Source organism: Silurus meridionalis, chromosome 20 (assembly GCF_014805685.1).
Source record: "Silurus meridionalis isolate SWU-2019-XX chromosome 20, ASM1480568v1, whole genome shotgun sequence".
Lineage (NCBI taxonomy): Eukaryota > Metazoa > Chordata > Actinopteri > Siluriformes > Siluridae > Silurus > Silurus meridionalis.
Window position 1 is genome coordinate 4,070,076 of NC_060903.1, and position 17,615 is coordinate 4,087,690.

The window sequence follows — 17,615 nt, forward strand, 5'->3', positions numbered from 1 at the left end:
TCTCGGGGAACTCCTTCAAGACTGTTGGAAGACCATTTCAGGTGACTACCTCTTGAAGCTCATCAAGAGAATGCCAAGAGTGTGCAAAGCAGTAATCAAAGCAAAAGGTGGCTACTTTGAAGAACCTAGAATATGACATTTTTCAGTTGTTTCACACTTTTTTGTTATGTATATAATTCCATATATAATTCCACATGTGTTCATTCATAGTTTTGATGCCTTCATTGTGAATCTACAATTTTTATAGTCATGAAAATAAAGAAAACTCTTTGAATGAGAAGGTGTGCCCAAACTTTTGGTCTGTACTGTACATTTACATGAACTTCAGCTTTAAGTTAAATAGAACTAAACAAGGGCTTTAAGTTTGATACAATCAAACATTTATTAATGAATCTTTGGACACTTTGAAAGCTGGCAGCCTGCACATTTTTTTTATCTTCACACCTTCTTCCATTTTTCTGTTCTGATCTCAACAAGTCTGAGCAAAATACTGAGTAGGCACCAATTAGAGGCAGCATTTTATGACGTCATCATGTAGAACTTCTTACAAAGTATTTTACAGAATTTTAAAACAACAAAAATACAAAACACAAGTATTTCGGTATAAGATAATCAATTTCAATGAACACTATATGCAACAAATGACAAAATCCCATTTTATATTTAAAATACATGTACAGCAAATTGGTACATGGTCTGAGAGAGCGTGAGCGACATGGTCCTGGTTTTAATTTGAATTAAAACGTCGTGGGAACGTTTACGAATTCAAATCCTTATAAATCACTCAGTGAACGGATCCGATACTCCCGAGTCACTTTGAGTCCCTAGAGTCAGTAGGGACTCTTCCTGCTTTTGCCATGTGTAATATATGTACTATTGGTATCAGCATTCTGTGATAAGCCTGCCCTCTAGTGGTGACTTATGTAGTGCCGTATTAGTAATGGCAGTTCTGAATAAAAACCATGTGAGTTAACACGACTCAACCGTTCTGCTGCGTATTATTCTTCTGACAGCATACACAACACCATGGAATTCCACTAGAGGGCACCAACCGAATCTGTGAATCGTTAATGGGTCCGACTGATTCGCTAAACGCTATTAGGGATGTAACGGTACACAACATTCACGGTTCGGTACGTACCTCGGTTTTTAAATCACGGTTCGGTAAAATTTCGTACGGTTAGTGGAAAGTAATGCAAAACATAAAATTGCTTTTCATTTTTTTATTTTTATTTAAGCATTTTATTATTCTTAACATTTGTGAACATCAACAGTTTACATTTTTAAAACCATTTTTAATTAAATTACTACTTGGTTAAATAATATATACACAATATTTTATACAAAAATAAAATAGAATGAATATAAATAATTTATTACAATTTTTATTATATTGATTAAACTGAGTAAGCAATAAATCGGCATAAATTAATTTGATTAAATTAAATTAAAGAAATGGTTTATTTTTTTAGACCCTATTTGGGTAATAGAGATGTGTATGTAAGTGTGTATGTAAGTGTGTGTGTGTGTGTTTCATAATAAATTTTTACATTTCTAAAGATCTGCATAGCTGTTCTACTTATTTCAGCATACTTTAACAAATGTCACACTTCAACAAATGTGGAATTGTCAGGATTTTCTCTTTTTAAGAGAAATTCTTGAAGCTGGCAGAAAAGCTAAAGAATCCCTAGCGCTAGCCGCTAGCCACTTCAGGGTGGTAAAAAAAAATGTGCTGAAAGTGCGAGGCAGAAACTAAACAAACTTGTGGTCCGCCGCTGAATACGTTCCTGAGGGAAACACAGATTGTTGAAAAAATTTTGGCACGAATTGTCTGAGGGATTCACTGAATCCCACGGTTTAGCGAGGACTCGCATAGGATCCGCAATTTTTAGTCTCCCGTGTTTCTGACCATACAGGAAGTTTCCTGAACCACTCAGTCAGCTACTTGTTGCTACAGTTACTTGCTAACAACAACTTGGAAACACTAAATAGTCTAATTTATCATTTGTATTTATATGTTGTTATTAGCAAATTAAACCAAGGACTCGAGTGATCTGAGTAAATAAAGAGAACGATTCATGAATTACGAGTTGTATAAAAGTTTGCGTTATTTAACTCGAATGAATCTGGATTCGCCGCCATTTCCTCAAATGAACGAACGGTCGTTGAAATGGTCTATATTTGTTTAGATAATTAATTATATGATTATATTCTGTTAACAGAAGCTCAGAAGACACAGTATGCCAGTGAATATCACCCAACTGGCAAGACTTTGTACCTCGAATCCCATTTTATTTATGGTAGTCTATCTTTCACAGAAAGTATTTATTAAAATACATGTATTTGTAAGCAATATAATCCTGAACAAAGGTTATACACATTGATTCAATGACACCAGTCAGCCTTGGCCTGGGTGCACCTTCTCAATAAGCTCACAATGGCAAAGAAAAAGTGTGAACGCATCAATATTTCACGATCAATTACCGCACAATTGTCTCCGCATCACCGTGATACGTGATACGCGAATTCATGCATTCATTAGTTCATAATTTCCCGTCATATTCGAAACTATGCACATTTATTAGCTTGCACATGCAGGATGGAACACTTTAATGATGATGTTTGTGTTCCTGAACCCACTCCTGTGTTGTGACCTGTGTGGGTAAACACGTGTAACTCGACTCTTCGTCTAAGGCGTCACCCCCCAGCCCTCAGCGGGGGCTCCGTGCCATCGGCACTCCCGCTGACCGACAGCATGCATTCACGTCCAAAAAGGGCCTGCCATTCAGCGAAACGAAAACGATGAAACCTGGCCATTATAATGGGGACACAGAGGGATATCTGATCCACCTCTGTTCTTCCCAAGTCCTCATTATCGCAGCCATTTCATAGCTGAAATATCTGCTTGCATCTCCATCTCCACTGTATTGCAGAGCGGTACTCGCACGGCCTGTTTCTTCTGCCTACTGCGCTTCATGTCGAGGGGAAATGGGGAACAAGCAGACCATTTTCACACAGCAGCAACTGGACGCATATCAGGTCAGTCGGATTTCCTTTCAGGGTGCGAAATCACTATTGATCCTAGAATAACCTCTGCAACCTTTAGAAGCGCTGAACCCATCTGTCGATGCGGATAAAATTGTTCTCAATGACTTAAAAACAAGAAGCAAATCTGTATAAATTGAGAAAATGTATGACAATCCAATGATATTTTCCTTTGACTTCAAATGTTAGTACGTGACTGCTAAAGGTTTTAAAATAACACATTTGTGGATTCCTAAAAATCTGTTTGCATGTTAACAGCATCGTTTGCATTTCCTTTTCAATTTACAGGACTGTACATTCTTCACCAGAAAAGAAATTCTGAGGTAATTTTGAAGGATTTGTTTGTCAATAAATCAATACTGTACAAACATTACTTTAACTTTTACCTCAACGTACCTTCATGTAATTGTTTCCCGCCTTGCGCATAACCGTGTCAGAAATATTCATTAAAAAAAGAAATGTGTTACAGTATGTTTTTTGAATGAACAAATGAACTGCTTTATCGAAACAGTGGTTTGTGCCCTCTGTCAGAATGATTGTGCTTTGCTCTGCCCTTATTCCTACAGATGCCCTACTATAATTTTGTGTAGAAAAGTCATTACTTTGTACTTTTTTGTATTTTTGTTCCACATCAGGCTAATGTTCCCACGCATTTATTTACACACTGTGGGAGATATGCTGAGAAAACCAATGCAATTTTTACTGAATGAATTCCATTCATTATACCTGTATGTAAAAGACAATTGGTTACAGAACTTGTCTGTTCTGTTTCCTTTTGTAATTATTTTGTAATGAAGGTTATAATAAATTACTCCTTTCTGCATAAACTGTTGTCATTGCTGTTACCTATATCAATATTTATTGTCATGTCATGACAACATGATAAAATGAGATAAAGGCACTTGCATGCCAACTGGAACTCACTTTGCGCTTTTTATTGTGCCAGTATGTTTATATTAACTTTGTATTCTTGCGTACCAGTGTAGATTTATTCATTTCTAGAGACTTAAAGTACTTTTGTACGTTGCTCTGGATAAGGGAGTCTGCTAAATGCCGTAAATGTCTGATAAATGGCGCAAATGTATGTGGATCGAGACTAGCTCTGTTTACAAGGAAGTACTTAATTGATCTACGTTTACACACGATCACCTTTAAAATAGTCCCCCTGCACAGCAATACAGCGCTCTCAGCGTTCCTGCCACTTCTGGAATGTGTGCTGGAAGTCTTCTTTTTGAAGCGTCTCAAGCACCTTCTGCGTTTCACGCTGGATCTAAGCAAACAGCGAACTTTAGGATGGATCTTCATCTTCGGAAAGAGGGCGAAGTCCGCATGATCTAATCTGTCGAGTTGAGTGGGTGCAGAAGTGAGATCCAGAAAATCACGTGTGATGTGCACAGGACGATGTCTTTTTGGCACGTTGACTTATGAAGGTCGGTGCCCTCTGTGACTGCGTGTGCAGTCTTGTGCTGCCATCTGTTGGCGTGTTATAAAACCAGTCTTAAAACTTTTTGATACCACCTCATGCTTAGGCAAAGAAATACGATATCTGGTCAAAATATTGCAACAACTGGTTGCAGAAGAAGTTGATTCTTGTCTGGTGGTCTGCTCATTCAGCCACAAGGGTCTTATTAAAGTCAGGTACTGATGTAGGGAGGTGTGGAGGCCTGAGGAGCTCTATAGCAGGCTACTCATAAACTTCCATTCCAACCCATGGAGCTGGCTTTGTGTACAAGGGCATTGTGATGCTGGAACAGATTTGTGTCTTTAAATGAAAGGGAATAATTTAATGCTACAGCATCCCAAGTCCAAATTTGTGGTAACAGTTTGGGGAAGAACCACATATGGATGGAAAAGTCCATGTCCCTATAATTTTTTAATAAGTGTAACAACATAAGGAGTGAGGAATAATATACTGATGCATTTTTTGTATATAATTCTTTTCCCCCAGACTCTTCTATAGGTATCGCGATTTGGCCCCACAACTCGTTCCGCTCGACTACACCACCCAGCCAGATGTGCGCCTACCCTATGAGCTGATTGGCAGCATGCCTGAGCTGAAGGTACGCTATATGAGCCTCCCGCTGCACTAACACTACACACTGCGGCACTCACTCCGTGTTCCTTATTAATTATGGATCCGCTACTAATTGATCGCAGCCTTGGAGAGGTTGTGTGTCATCAGATCCCCCTGAACTTGAGAAAGCATCAACATATGGACTTTGCTGAAGTGCAAGTCCATTACATGCCACTTCACACAAATTTGATCAGTAGGTTATCTGTCACAACAAGAACCAGGGAGCTCATCATTTGCATTAGTAAACCTATTCTCTACTAATCATGAGAATGTTTAAAATGTTTATGATCTATGAATTTGTAATCTGTAGATACACCAGTTTATTAGGTACACATACGAGGTAGTATCAAAATGTTTCGAGACTAATAGTGCAAACTGGTGCCATTCAGACCACGTGCGCTACCACGTCTGCGATAAATCTGCGTGAAACTGGGCCACAATCAGCCACAAAGATGTTTGACATGACATACGTTTGACATACGCCGATGCTGCATCGAGTCGTTCGAGGTGTTTTGAGTGGCATGCGCACACGAGCGGAAGAACACCACTGGAAGACGACAAGAGATCAGGAACACCTTCAACAAGCTCAACCCTCTAAAAATGTCGAAACCCTTCAGACTGACTTTCTTTTGGCTTCTCCCATTAGGGGTCGCACAACGGATAATCTGTATTCGTGATCCGCATGTTCGATTTGGCACGTTTTTACACTGGATGCCCTTCCTAACGCAACCCTCCCCATTTATCCGGGCTTGGGACCGGCACTAAGAGTGCACTGGCTTGTGCAACCCTAATGGCTGGGTTGTCAAAACCATTCAGCAACCTGTGCATAAAGATCATCGGTATCATTACATGTAAAAGGCTCAAATCTATGAATCTGTGTGAGACGTCTTGAGGAAATTTTCTTTAACTGATCTTAGGAAAAGGCTTTGAGGCTAATGTTAATAAATAATTACTTTTTTTGTTTGATGATATATGTCTTGTTCAGGATAACCCGTTCCGGCAGAGAATCGCAGAGGTCTTTTCAGAGGACGGAGAAGGAAACATGACTTTGGACGACTTCTTGGATATGTTCTCAGTGTTGAGTGAAATGGCACCGAGAGACCTAAAAGCCTACTATGCATTCAAAATCTATGGTCAGTCCTAGCCAGAACAATTCAAATTTACAGTACACACACACACACACACACACACACACACACACACACACACACACACACACACACACACACACACACACACACACACACAGACAGACGGACAAACCACTCACAATGCCAGTGTATCTGTGGTCTCATTCTGAATGATAAGATAGTTTAAGATGACTATAGGTCAGAGACACATGTACTGGAGCAGAGATCAACAGCTTTCTTTTGTGATAATCGTGTACAGGCCGGCCGACAGTACTTTAAGAAATCGTATAAATAATGCATGGTATATTATTAGAGCATGGTCTATCTCCAAAAACAGAAAGCACACGTGTTGTGTGCGTGTGTGTGTCGAGGCTGTCTAATTAAATGTTATCAGATTAAGACTTTTTACAGCCGCACATGCTCCATAGCCTCCGAAGGTCAAAAGAAAGTTTTCATTTATTATTTACAGACAGTAAACAAAAGGAGCCCTGATACACGCATGACTGATGAAGTCCCAACACCGGTTATACATTTAATTTCAATGGTGGACAGTCAGGAAGTAAATGTTTGTAGTTTGTTACTGTTCTTAAGTAGCTTTTTCGTGCATCTGTTTTTTACTGAAGTATTTTCATTTGCGGAGACTTTTACTTCACTACATTTTAAAGTCAAATATCTTTTGACTCAACTACATTTTGCGAAATTAGCCATGGGCAAAAACTTGTAGTTGAAAAGAAGGTTTAAGGCTCATTATAATTTTAATAGATATAATTCAGTGTTTGCCTCATCAATATGATTCTAATAATAGTAATATTTTACAGAGTGAATCTCTACTTTACCTCAAGCACATGGTTTGTGTACTTCAACCAGCACTGTTTAATTTAAACAAATTGTAGCACAAGAGCCAAGAATTTTGTGTTACCTTCAAGTTTGCTCTGTAACTACAATACTAACATAGTTAACGTTTATATCTGCCATTAACCTAAAAAGTGCGTCGAATTGTTTGGTAAATATGACTATCAGGTCTCAAACATAACAACTGACCCCATGCTAAAACAGGGGTAGCAGCCATCTTGTTATCTCGTGCCAATCAGATGTAGAAGGTTTGAAGATGAAATTGTTTAGATTATAGTTGGACAGCAGTAGGGTGGATTATTTTTTCCACTCACGTGCCAGTACGAATGTTCGACCATGAAGTGTATAGTTGAAAAAGAGAAATGGTGCTAATTAGAAGGCTCCTGATCCAAGCAAACATTAAGAATGAATGTTATTGATATAATTTGATTCTCCGGGCTTCGGACCGTCCATTTATGTACTTTATTCCCACAACTGAGAACCCATTGGGGTGGGGAATAAGGGCCTTGCTCAAGAGCCCAAGAGTGGCAACCTGTAACCACAACCCCCAAATCCAAAGTCCAATGCATTAACCCGTAGGCTACCACCTCCCCCATCTGTTTCACTGCTGCTACAAATTTCATTTCAACCTACCATGTTTATTTATTTACATTTCCTTAATTTTTAAATTTTACTTTTCTCTTTACTTTTTGGTTTTACTGCGAGAAACTGCAACCCAATTCCCCGTATGGGATCAATAAAATATTCTGATTCTGACAAATAGAAATTATTGCCATTTATATATATATATATATATATATATATATATATATATATATATATATATATATATATAATATATATATATTTACACACATACCACTGCAACGTTAATTTATTTCATATACTCATACATAATGAAAAACCAAAAATATGTGGACACTGATATGTACTTGTATGTTAAACAACGTATTCCAAAGGCAAACCATTAATATGGTATTCAGTGGGCTTCAGATTCAGCACATTAAAGTTCTTTATCCTTGGCAAAACCGTGTCCACAAACTTTTGATATACTGTGTGTATGTGTATATACACTGTATATACAGTATATACACTGTATATACAGTGTATACACTGTATATACAGTATATATACTGTATATACAGTATATACACTGTATACAGTATATACACTGTATATACAGTATATACACTATATACAGTATATACACTGTATATACAGTATATATACTGTATATATATACAGTATATACACACATATATATATATATATGTGTATATACAGTGTATATATATATATATATATATATATATATATATATATATATATATATATATATATATATATATATATATATATATATATATATAAAGTCAAATTCTTCATACAATAGGCTCATTGTATTATATATCTCTTTCTAAGACTTTAACAACGATGACTTTATTTGTCAATCGGATCTGGAGAAGACCTTGAACAAGCTTACGCGGAACGAGCTGACTGAAGATGAAGTGAGGATGGTGTGTGAAAAAGTCCTCAATGAAGCTGACATGGACAACGACGGCCGTCTGTCATTAGAGGATTTCCAGCACATGATCACTAGAGCGCCGGACTTCCTCAGGTTAGAGCTACAGAACATGTAGGGTTTAAAGACTTAACAGTAGTGTAAAATGTCTAAATCTTCTCAGTATAATTATCAATACTTCATTGCCCAGGATTCTAAATCCAAGCTTCTTCAATCATCTAAACAATTACATGAAGCCATTTCTAGACATTTAAACTAGTACAAATTACTTTTTAAAATCTGTACACCTCTTTTCTTTCCAGCACATTCCATATCAGAATATAAGCCTTTGAGGACCAAACAGACTACAAGTCAAACGCTCTTCTTTGCTGAGGCCACCAGAAACTGAAGATGAAATGGAGGTAATGCAGCACCTGGCCTCAGAAACATTTACAGCGTTTTTCTTCTGAGAACAATGGATCGACAGTGAAATACATCAAACCAAGATGTTGCACTTCCTCGATCGGCACTTCGTGTTTTAGTTTCCCTTTTATTTTATAGTCAATGCATCTTTTGTCTAATGAAATGAGTATCGTTTCTGAGAATCGAGGACTCGACCCCGACCTGTAAGCCCACAGCTCCCGATTCAGCAGGGCTAAAGATTGAAACAAGTCACAAATCTTCACTTCTTAAAAGAATCTTATTTTTAATAAATCAAAAGCACTGATATCTACAAAATGTAGACAATTTTTTTCCAACATGATTTGTTTTTTTTAGAAAGTACAGTACAATTTAAGTAGATCTCTTTTTAGAGTGTTATTTACAATTCTTTTTTTGTCGTTTTTTATTTTATTTTATTTTCAAAATGTAACAACTTTCTTCTCCCCGTTCACCTCACGATCGGAAATTAAATGAACGTTTGTATAAAAGAAAACGATATGAATGACAGTGATTTCGAAAATAAAGTTAAGGAACAAAGACAGTTCGACGAGGATCGACGCAGTTGGCAAAAACTGCAGGAAATTTCAGGAAGCACTACCGGTTAATAAACCCTCTTCTCTCTACTAGTTTACTTTTCTCTTCCGGTCTTCGCGCTCGCAGTGGCACTCGGAATTGCAAAGAGCGCACAGAAAGGGAACGAAAAAAGAAACGCTGGATCGAGCCGTTTCTGCCGGACACACTGAAAGACCGATCTGCTGTGCGTAACAGGGTCTAAACACACTGAACGGCGAAAACTGCATTTTGCACTTAATACACTGTACAAGTCTCATCATTAAACAGCCACTGAATTGCACAAAAGCAACTGACAGCAAAAAAAAAAAAAAAGAAAACCCTGACACTGGAAATGTCTAAGAATTGTAAATAAAAAAATTAAAAAAACCAACCAAACAAACAACAAAAAAAAGATAATAGAAATTACTGCAGAGAGAGGAGAGACAGAAAAATATGTAAAAATACAAGAGGTCAAAAATGTCACCTTCATAATGCATAGATCTGTAATGAGAGATCAAGTATTAGTAATTAAGACAAATGGCAGAATGTTAGGAAATCTCAAAAGGAAGGGGGTGCACAGGGCGTGGGCTGGAGCAAGACTGGGTGAAATGGAGATGTGAACAAACTCGTATAGGAAAATATCTTAAGTCTTTGGGTGTATGTGTGCGTGCGTGCGTGTGTTTGGGGGGTGCTGAAATTTTTCCATTCAAACCAGCTTTGTATTATCTCCAGCTTTCATTGAAAGAAAGAAAGAAAAGAAAAAACGATCCACTCGGTGAGCTTTCTCTCCGCTTCCGAAAAAAAAAAAAAAGTCTGTGAAACACTGTTTAAAAAAAAAAAAGAAAGGGAAAAAAAAAATCCATCCTTCATTTTTTTGTATTCTTTTTTTTTTTTATTCTGGGTGTCAGCGCTGGTAAGTTATCGGCTCTTTCGGCCTATTGCTAGCTCTGAGGATACAAGTTCCTAACACTTCAGCAAAGAAAAAATGAAGAGAAAGCGAAATAAATGGCACGAGCAGCTGTTGTCTGTGCGGATGAGTCCAGTCATATGATATGAACTCTAGTCATCGAAGCGCACGCAGGAAATGGGCGGGAAACGTTGAATTATACTGGGTGCCTGATGCCGTCTATGAACAGGAAGTGACAAGTGTGTTGTGTTTTGGGTCTAGTCAAATCTTTTTTGGGGGGGGAGAGAGAGAGAGAGAGAAAAAAAAAAAAAAAGGGCTGTTTCCTGTTGCGTAAATAACACGTCTGCTTTTCTACGTCAAACGGGACGCAATATAAAAGCCAAGCGAAATGACAAAGCAAGATGATTTTTCCCCTTGAATTAAATCCGAATAAATATTTTGGTATTTCACTCGGCCATTAGGAAGGAAGAACCAAAGGCTGCATTTTGAGGTTGGCTTGTGTGCATTTTCATGGGGCAGCTCAGGGGAGAGGAAAAATTTGATGCCATATTTCTATAAGTTGGTTAAATAGACAAACACAAATAACACGACAGTGTGTTAATGGAATGTTGACTGCGAAATGAGCCGCTTATTCGATTTGATCGTAAACGTCAAAGATGGTGCGCAAAAAAAAAAAAAAAAAAAAAAAAACTGTACTGTTTTTTACAGGAAATGATCCTCAACGTTTGAGAGCACATCCTGCTCCGACCCCAGAAGGGTATTATTAGCTGATTCTCTGCTGCAGTAAGAGCACTGAAGAGTTGTGAGACTGAATGGGAATGTGTTATTTATGGTGCAATCCTCAGTCATGGAGACATTACAATGGGCTGGATGGTCTGCCTTGGCCTCGTTCGAAAAAAAGCAGGCGAGCTGGAAGAAACAGTCACGTTTCAGTGGAAGCAGATGAGAGGAGCCGAGCACTCCTGTAGTGCCAGGGCAGGAAGCAGATAGGTGCTGAAACAGACAGAGCAGGATAGATAGATAGATAGATAGAGAGAGAGAGAAAGAGAGAGAGAGAGAGAGAGAGAGAGAGAGGGAGAAGTGCTTAAAAACAAGAGCACAGTCCAGTTGAGTCCAGCCCCCAGGGTGAAGGACAGTAAGGCCTTAGTCTTCACAGTAAAACACAGCGGAAGAAGCTGCTCTTTTTCTGTTGCTCGGTGGTGATCTTCACTCCCTGACTGCTGCCTTGGGGATTGTTGCCCTCCTACAGCAAGAGACACGAAATAGAAATGGATTACAGCAGTTGGAACCCGACTTTCACTCTGCTCTGTTATATCTCAAGATCTCTATAAACCACTGTATACTTCAGTACCTTTATTTAATTCCTCCCAAAATAAAAACAAACTCAAGAATTATCAGAAGTTGAGAGACGACTGGAATAGTCATAGAGATGAGTTCAATCTAAAGTTAAATCCAATATGGAATGACGTATATGGATTAATATTATTTATCTGATTGTTAACTGAACGCAATGAAAACCTGTATAATGAGTATTTCTGCTTGTCCCGTATTAAAAGTTTAACAAGTTCTAAGTAAATTAAATAAACGAATCAATAAATACACAATCTTGTTAAAGACAGCACAAACAGAACCAGCGTCAGATTAATGTGCACGTATTTTTGTTCAAGTTCAGAAAGATGAACAGATTAAAAAAAAATGTAACCGGGTTCCTTTTACAGAACCAGATCAGTTTTCAGGTGGCATAAGTTTGATGTGCAGTGGAGAAATTTTTTTTTTCTGAAAATACCTTTAATATCAGTTATGCTAATAGAAGTGAAGAAAATGGAGTAAACCTACCAGTTTCGTGTCCATCTTTGCTTTGATGTCTCTGGCGAGTGTTAAAAACGCCTGGGAACAGAGAAATCAGAAGCTTTAAAACAACAACAACAACAACAACAAAAAGCTCTCTCTGTTGACTCGCACTTTACTTAGTGAATGCATAATGCATGTGTAATGCGTTTAGAGACTCACAGTTACTGAGGAATGCAGCGGTTTCAGTAATTAATTTGATTGTAAGCAACATTGGGTGCTACGTGCATATGAAGACGAAGCGTTACCAAAACCACCGGCTGCTACCGATAACCAGACCAAGCTGCATAAAATGTTATCGGTGCAAGAATCATGCAGTAAAAATACCCAAAGCACTCTGAACTGAAGGAGGGCTTGTTTTAAACTATCCAAGCTCTAATGAATAGAAATCTGAAAAGTGAAAAACATTACCACGTGCTCTTTGACGTATAAGTGAGTAATATTTGAACTACACAACTCGAAATTACCCTCATGGGAATGAAACTAAACCTGTTAATGCGCTCTTCAGTGTCATGTGCACTGCCATGACGTGCCATAAGCTGTGGTCATTTTGACAAACAAGTTCCACTTAATCCTCTGGTAAAAAAAACAATAAAGCTCAGAATGTGCTTGATATTGGGGTCTTATGAATATAAAATATAAAGAAAAAAAATTGTGGACCCCTGACAATAAAATCCGTGTTTTTTTTTAACATTCCATTCCACATTTAGTCCCAAATCAGGTATTGATGTAGGGTGAGGAGGCCCAGATTTATTCCAGTTTATCCCAAATGTGCAATTCAATTCATTATTTGGACAATGGACATTGTTAAAAATCTAAGCAGCTTTACACAGCTAAAGTGCTAATAAAAGATTTTACACGTTCATCCCTAATTAGCGAGCCAGTGGCGACCGTGGCAAGAAAAAACTCCCTGAGATGGCATGAGGAAGAAACCCTGAGAGGAACCAAACTTAAAAGGGGAACCAAGTCCTCATTTTTAATAGGTGTTTAGGGTAAGAGCTCTATAGCAGGCCACTCATGATCTACTTCAAGCCATGTCTTTATGAAGAACTTTGTTCAAATGTCATGGTGGAACAGGATTGGGTCTCCTCATTGAAGTGAAGGGGAAACTTAATGCTACCCAAACAAATGTGCCTCCAACTTTGTTGTAACAGTTTGGCAAAGAACCACATATCAGGGTTTCTGCAGGTTTCACCAGGTCAAATTTAAGACTTTTAAAGACCTAAATCAAAACATCAAAAACACACACACGTTTTTAGCAACTGGCCATCATCGAGCCCTAAATTATTTTTTCAAGCCGACTATCACTGACCTTTCACTTTTTAATAAAATCCGTTTTATGTCTGTGGTACAATCTAAGAAAGATTTGCACCAAAAAGAGAAACCTGATTGGCTGTTGCATGTTTCATTTGTTTCATCTCATTTGTGGTCGTAATACAGTAAATTATATTTGGACCAACGAAAGAAAGAACTACAACACCGCGGTAACAAAACAATAAACAATTTAAAGTGCAACGGGGGCATTTTCCGATGAGCATTGGAGGCAGATAAACTTTTTAAGACCTAAAACTGTAGATTTTTAAACTTTTTAAGACTCTGCAGAAACCCGGACACATGGCAGGAAAAAAGTAAGGTGTCCCAATACTTTTGCCCAGATATTGTACGTTTAAAGAAGGTCTGTGAACTTCACTCACATTTTCCACGTTGATGTTGGCCTTCGCACTCGTCTCCATGAACTTGATGCCGTACTCTAACGCCAGCTGAAGGGAGAAAACGCAGCATCCTCATTAATCAACAGCTGCGCTGTTCACGTGACGGACGTGAATATCGTTGTCCATCCTTGTCGTTTTTTTTTTTAATGAATGATAACTCATAACAGCAAACTTCATACACAATCAAAGCTCCCTCACCTTCTCTCCTCTGTCTTTGGAAACTTGCCGCTTCTCATTGATGTCACATTTGTTCCCCAGAATCATTTTCTCCACGTCTGCTGATGCATGCTGGGTAACAGGCAAAGGTTCAGTTATAAAGGAGATTGCGTGTTATTATGTGCACTCTCTCTATGCTCACTAATCCTCACCTCTTCTATGTTCCTGATCCAATTCTTGATGTTGTCGAAGGATTTTTCATTGGTAATGTCATACACCAGCATGATGCCCTGATCACATAAGATACATCAATGTGATGAGAAATTATGTATAAATGCAACATTAAAAAAATAATTTACAGTTTGTCATGGACTCACCATAGCGCCTCTGTAATACGCCGTCGTGATTGTCCGGAATCGCTCCTGTCCCGCCGTGTCCCTGCGAATCACAAAGTCAAACCTGATGAGACCTGCCGGGAGGCAAGCGCTTAAAAAATCTCTTATTGCGCCATTAAGAGTCGGCCTACAACACAGAGCGGCGTCTTTACATTGACTCAGCACAGTAACTTATTCAGGAAGTAAAAGATTTCCTATATTTAAAATCAAGGTAGAAAATAAAACTATTGATTTTGTATAGGAAATCATTAACATTTAATACACAAACAGGTTATAAGCTAATTATCAGCTGAAACAAATGCCACTGTAAACTATGAATAACGCAGTAGGCCAAGTTAAATATTACGTCGCACAGACGATCGCAATCACGTTCCGCAATCAACCTGCACTGCATTAGAGCACGATCGCCGTGTGTGAGCATCGTTATTAAATCCCTGCCACACTGCACTCGCCTCACTACCTTCTCTCACACGAACGGTCTTCAGGAAAAGAAGCTTTGAAATTCATTAAACAAATAAATATAAATTAAACATAATGCGGTAAAGAGGAACCAAAATAGTTTCTGTTTCACAAAACACGGCTCATCAGATAAGCTACAGGGACAGAGACGTTACCTCACCAAAGGGGATTTTTATTGATTTATTTAGCCGCTTATCTAAGGCAACTAACGATAGAACACTAAAAAGGACAATAATGGTTAATTTATCGATAAGGAATGCATTCATTCCCCATTGCATTCGTTCAAATCGGTGCATCTCATCGGTTTGTGAGTCAAGTGAAGAAAAAGCGAAACTAGCAAAACATTTCCCCCCCTTTATTTCATACATTTCTACAGCAACAGCTCATATAGTGACGCAGTACAGCGGGGCGGACGATTAAACAGTAAATAAACACCGACTCAGAACGTAAACTAACGTTATTGATTATGGTTTCTGTAAGATGACAATATTTATGAAAGGAGTCTCCAGTTTTTCTGGACTCAGAAGAGTCTTCAGGACTGCGGTTTTCCTCGGTAACACGACAAGCTGTGTTTTTTTTGTAATAACTAAATTGAAAAGAAGGAAAGAGAGAAAGATAAAAGCTGGTGGGGGAAAAGATCCCGTATAAAGCTGCAGTGAGAAATTACAGGAAGGGGCTTGTTACAGCATGGAAAAAATCAAAGAATAAAAAACGCTTGTGCAGAAGTTAAAAAAGTCGGGAATAACATGAGTAATAAAACACTGAATTACAGAATATAAGCAGCATGTGGATAATGAGAGGTGTCGCATCACACCATGTTGTCATTGATTGTCACGCTTAAGAACAGCACGCTTTCCTAAAGGGTTAGACGTAACCGTTGTCACCTTAAGCACATTTCCTAAGCAAAAAAATAAAAAAGGGTCAAGTGCCCGAGCGTATGAAGCAGCGTGGAGAAGAAGTAGCCTTCCACGTTACCTTAATAATTAGGTCTAAACCTAAATCAGCTGACCGTTCACTCGAAGAAACATACCATATCTGTAACTTGATCTTCTTGCCATCTAACTCTATTGTCCTAATCTTGAAATCGATACCTGCAAGAAAACAAGCAGAAAAAGAAAAAAAGTGTGAACACTCAGCTGGACAGATGTTCCCTCTCTCTCTCTCCGATTTTTTTTTTTGTAGGTATCAGGAACAGGGCCTTGACAGAGCTGATAATACTGTTCACTTCCTCTTCACACTGACCAGGTCTTTACTGAAACACTTCCTCAGCTTGATCTTTGATACGAAACACTAGCAGGGATGGAAATCTTGCAAAATATGTGCGTTAGATTTCCTACTCTTCATACACACCATAATAAAAAAGGCATCTAATAAACCTGAAGTGATCTGATAGTGATCTCAAAGGCTTGTTCAGGGATTAGCCAGGAGTTTTATTGACACAGCGAAGAAACTATAGGATTTATGTGGTGGGATAAATAAAGTTTGACAGACACTTAATGATTTGCTATTAAACTAGCTGAAGTTGCTCTAGTCAAGGAAATTGTGCTTACTCATAGCTAACCTGACTTCCGTAATGATAGGATGTGGACGCTATGTGTATATTTATATATATGTATATATAGGCTGTTAATAAAGCTGAACTATTTCATGTTTCACCCAATAAACAAATAAAAAAGAATCTTTTGTGGTGTTTCGGCGTCATTACAGCAAATGCACACACAGACTTTGGTAGATTAAAAACAATGAATAATGTTACGTTGCGTCAACCTAAAAAAACTAGCCGCAGCTAGTCAGTAGAAGCTAGCAACTAGCCAAGACACCGAAACTAGCTTAAAACAAAAGGATTTACATTCGGTTCAATATCAAATGCACAATAAATGACACTACAATTAGGAAACGACTAATTAGAATGCGAATTAACCCAATTAATTTGTGTGTAAAGAAAATATTAGCGTGCTAGCTGACTAGCCTGTGGGGTTTAGCTAAGCTAGCGCTGAGCATGTCAGAGTCGGGCACCGCACCTATAGTTGAGATAAAAGTCGAGTTAAAGGCGTCTTCTGAAAATCTGAACAGCACACAGGTCTTCCCGACTCCCGAGTCCCCGATCAACAGCAGTTTAAACAAATAATCGTAAGTCTTCGCCATACTCGACGGATATCAATTTGCGGAAATCCCGCCCGGCGAGTTCACTGAGTGGCGCCGCAGACACACAAGGCAGCGCACCCAGCCAAGAGCAGCGGCTACCCCCCCTTATTCTAGGCCGCGTCCCAAACCTGCTCAGCAACCTGCAGACTAGTCAGTAGACTCCGGTATCCATGGACTCTACGAAGTGATCTAGCAAACTCCCAAGTGCCCTAATATGATGTTTATGACGCGCCTGGGAGAGGAGGGAAACTGAAACATTGTACGTCGTACACAACGAAGTGCCTTAAAAAACAGTGTCATTTATATATAACTTTATTTTCTGAGGCACGTCGTGTTATGTTTGTTCAATTTATATAAAATATATCCGTTCAGAGAATACTGCAATAATGCAAAATGGG

General features: G+C 38.4%; 2 protein-coding genes across 2 annotated transcripts; one reads left to right on the plus strand and one right to left on the minus strand.

Moving 5' to 3' along the window:
• Positions 1-1,122: 1,122 nt before the first annotated feature.
• On the plus strand, positions 1,123-11,167 carry cib3 (calcium and integrin binding family member 3). The gene is made up of 7 exons (XM_046876492.1): positions 1,123-1,133; positions 2,934-3,039; positions 3,334-3,368; positions 4,994-5,105; positions 6,105-6,252; positions 8,524-8,719; positions 8,926-11,167. The coding sequence occupies exons 2-7, from the start codon at positions 2,989-2,991 to the stop codon at positions 8,945-8,947; spliced, it is 564 nt and encodes a 187-aa protein (XP_046732448.1). The 5' UTR covers positions 1,123-1,133; positions 2,934-2,988; the 3' UTR covers positions 8,948-11,167.
• A 144-nt stretch (positions 11,168-11,311) lies between these two features.
• On the minus strand, positions 11,312-17,317 carry rab8a (RAB8A, member RAS oncogene family). The gene is made up of 8 exons (XM_046876491.1): positions 17,094-17,317; positions 16,103-16,163; positions 14,596-14,656; positions 14,431-14,508; positions 14,261-14,350; positions 14,045-14,110; positions 12,339-12,389; positions 11,312-11,745 (listed from the first exon to the last, which is right to left on the minus strand). Exons 1-8 carry the CDS (start codon positions 17,215-17,217, stop codon positions 11,653-11,655), a joined length of 624 nt encoding a protein of 207 aa, XP_046732447.1. The 5' UTR covers positions 17,218-17,317; the 3' UTR covers positions 11,312-11,652.
• Between the last annotated feature and the right edge of the window lie 298 nt (positions 17,318-17,615).

Excerpts from the sequence above, each read along its gene's own strand:
- cib3 (XM_046876492.1), top strand. The coding sequence starts at position 2,989 with ATGGGGAACAAGCAGACCATTTTCACACAGCAGCAACTGGACGCATAT. Across the intron at positions 3,040-3,333 it reads AGCAACTGGACGCATATCAG|GACTGTACATTCTTCACCAG; the intron begins GTCAGTCGGATT and ends TTCAATTTACAG. Across the intron at positions 8,720-8,925 it reads AGAGCGCCGGACTTCCTCAG|CACATTCCATATCAGAATAT; the intron begins GTTAGAGCTACA and ends TTTTCTTTCCAG.
- rab8a (XM_046876491.1), bottom strand. The coding sequence starts at position 17,217 with ATGGCGAAGACTTACGATTATTTGTTTAAACTGCTGTTGATCGGGGAC. Across the intron at positions 14,351-14,430 it reads GGATCAGGAACATAGAAGAG|CATGCATCAGCAGACGTGGA; the intron begins GTGAGGATTAGT and ends CCTGTTACCCAG. Across the intron at positions 14,111-14,260 it reads CCAAAGACAGAGGAGAGAAG|CTGGCGTTAGAGTACGGCAT; the intron begins GTGAGGGAGCTT and ends TTCTCCCTTCAG.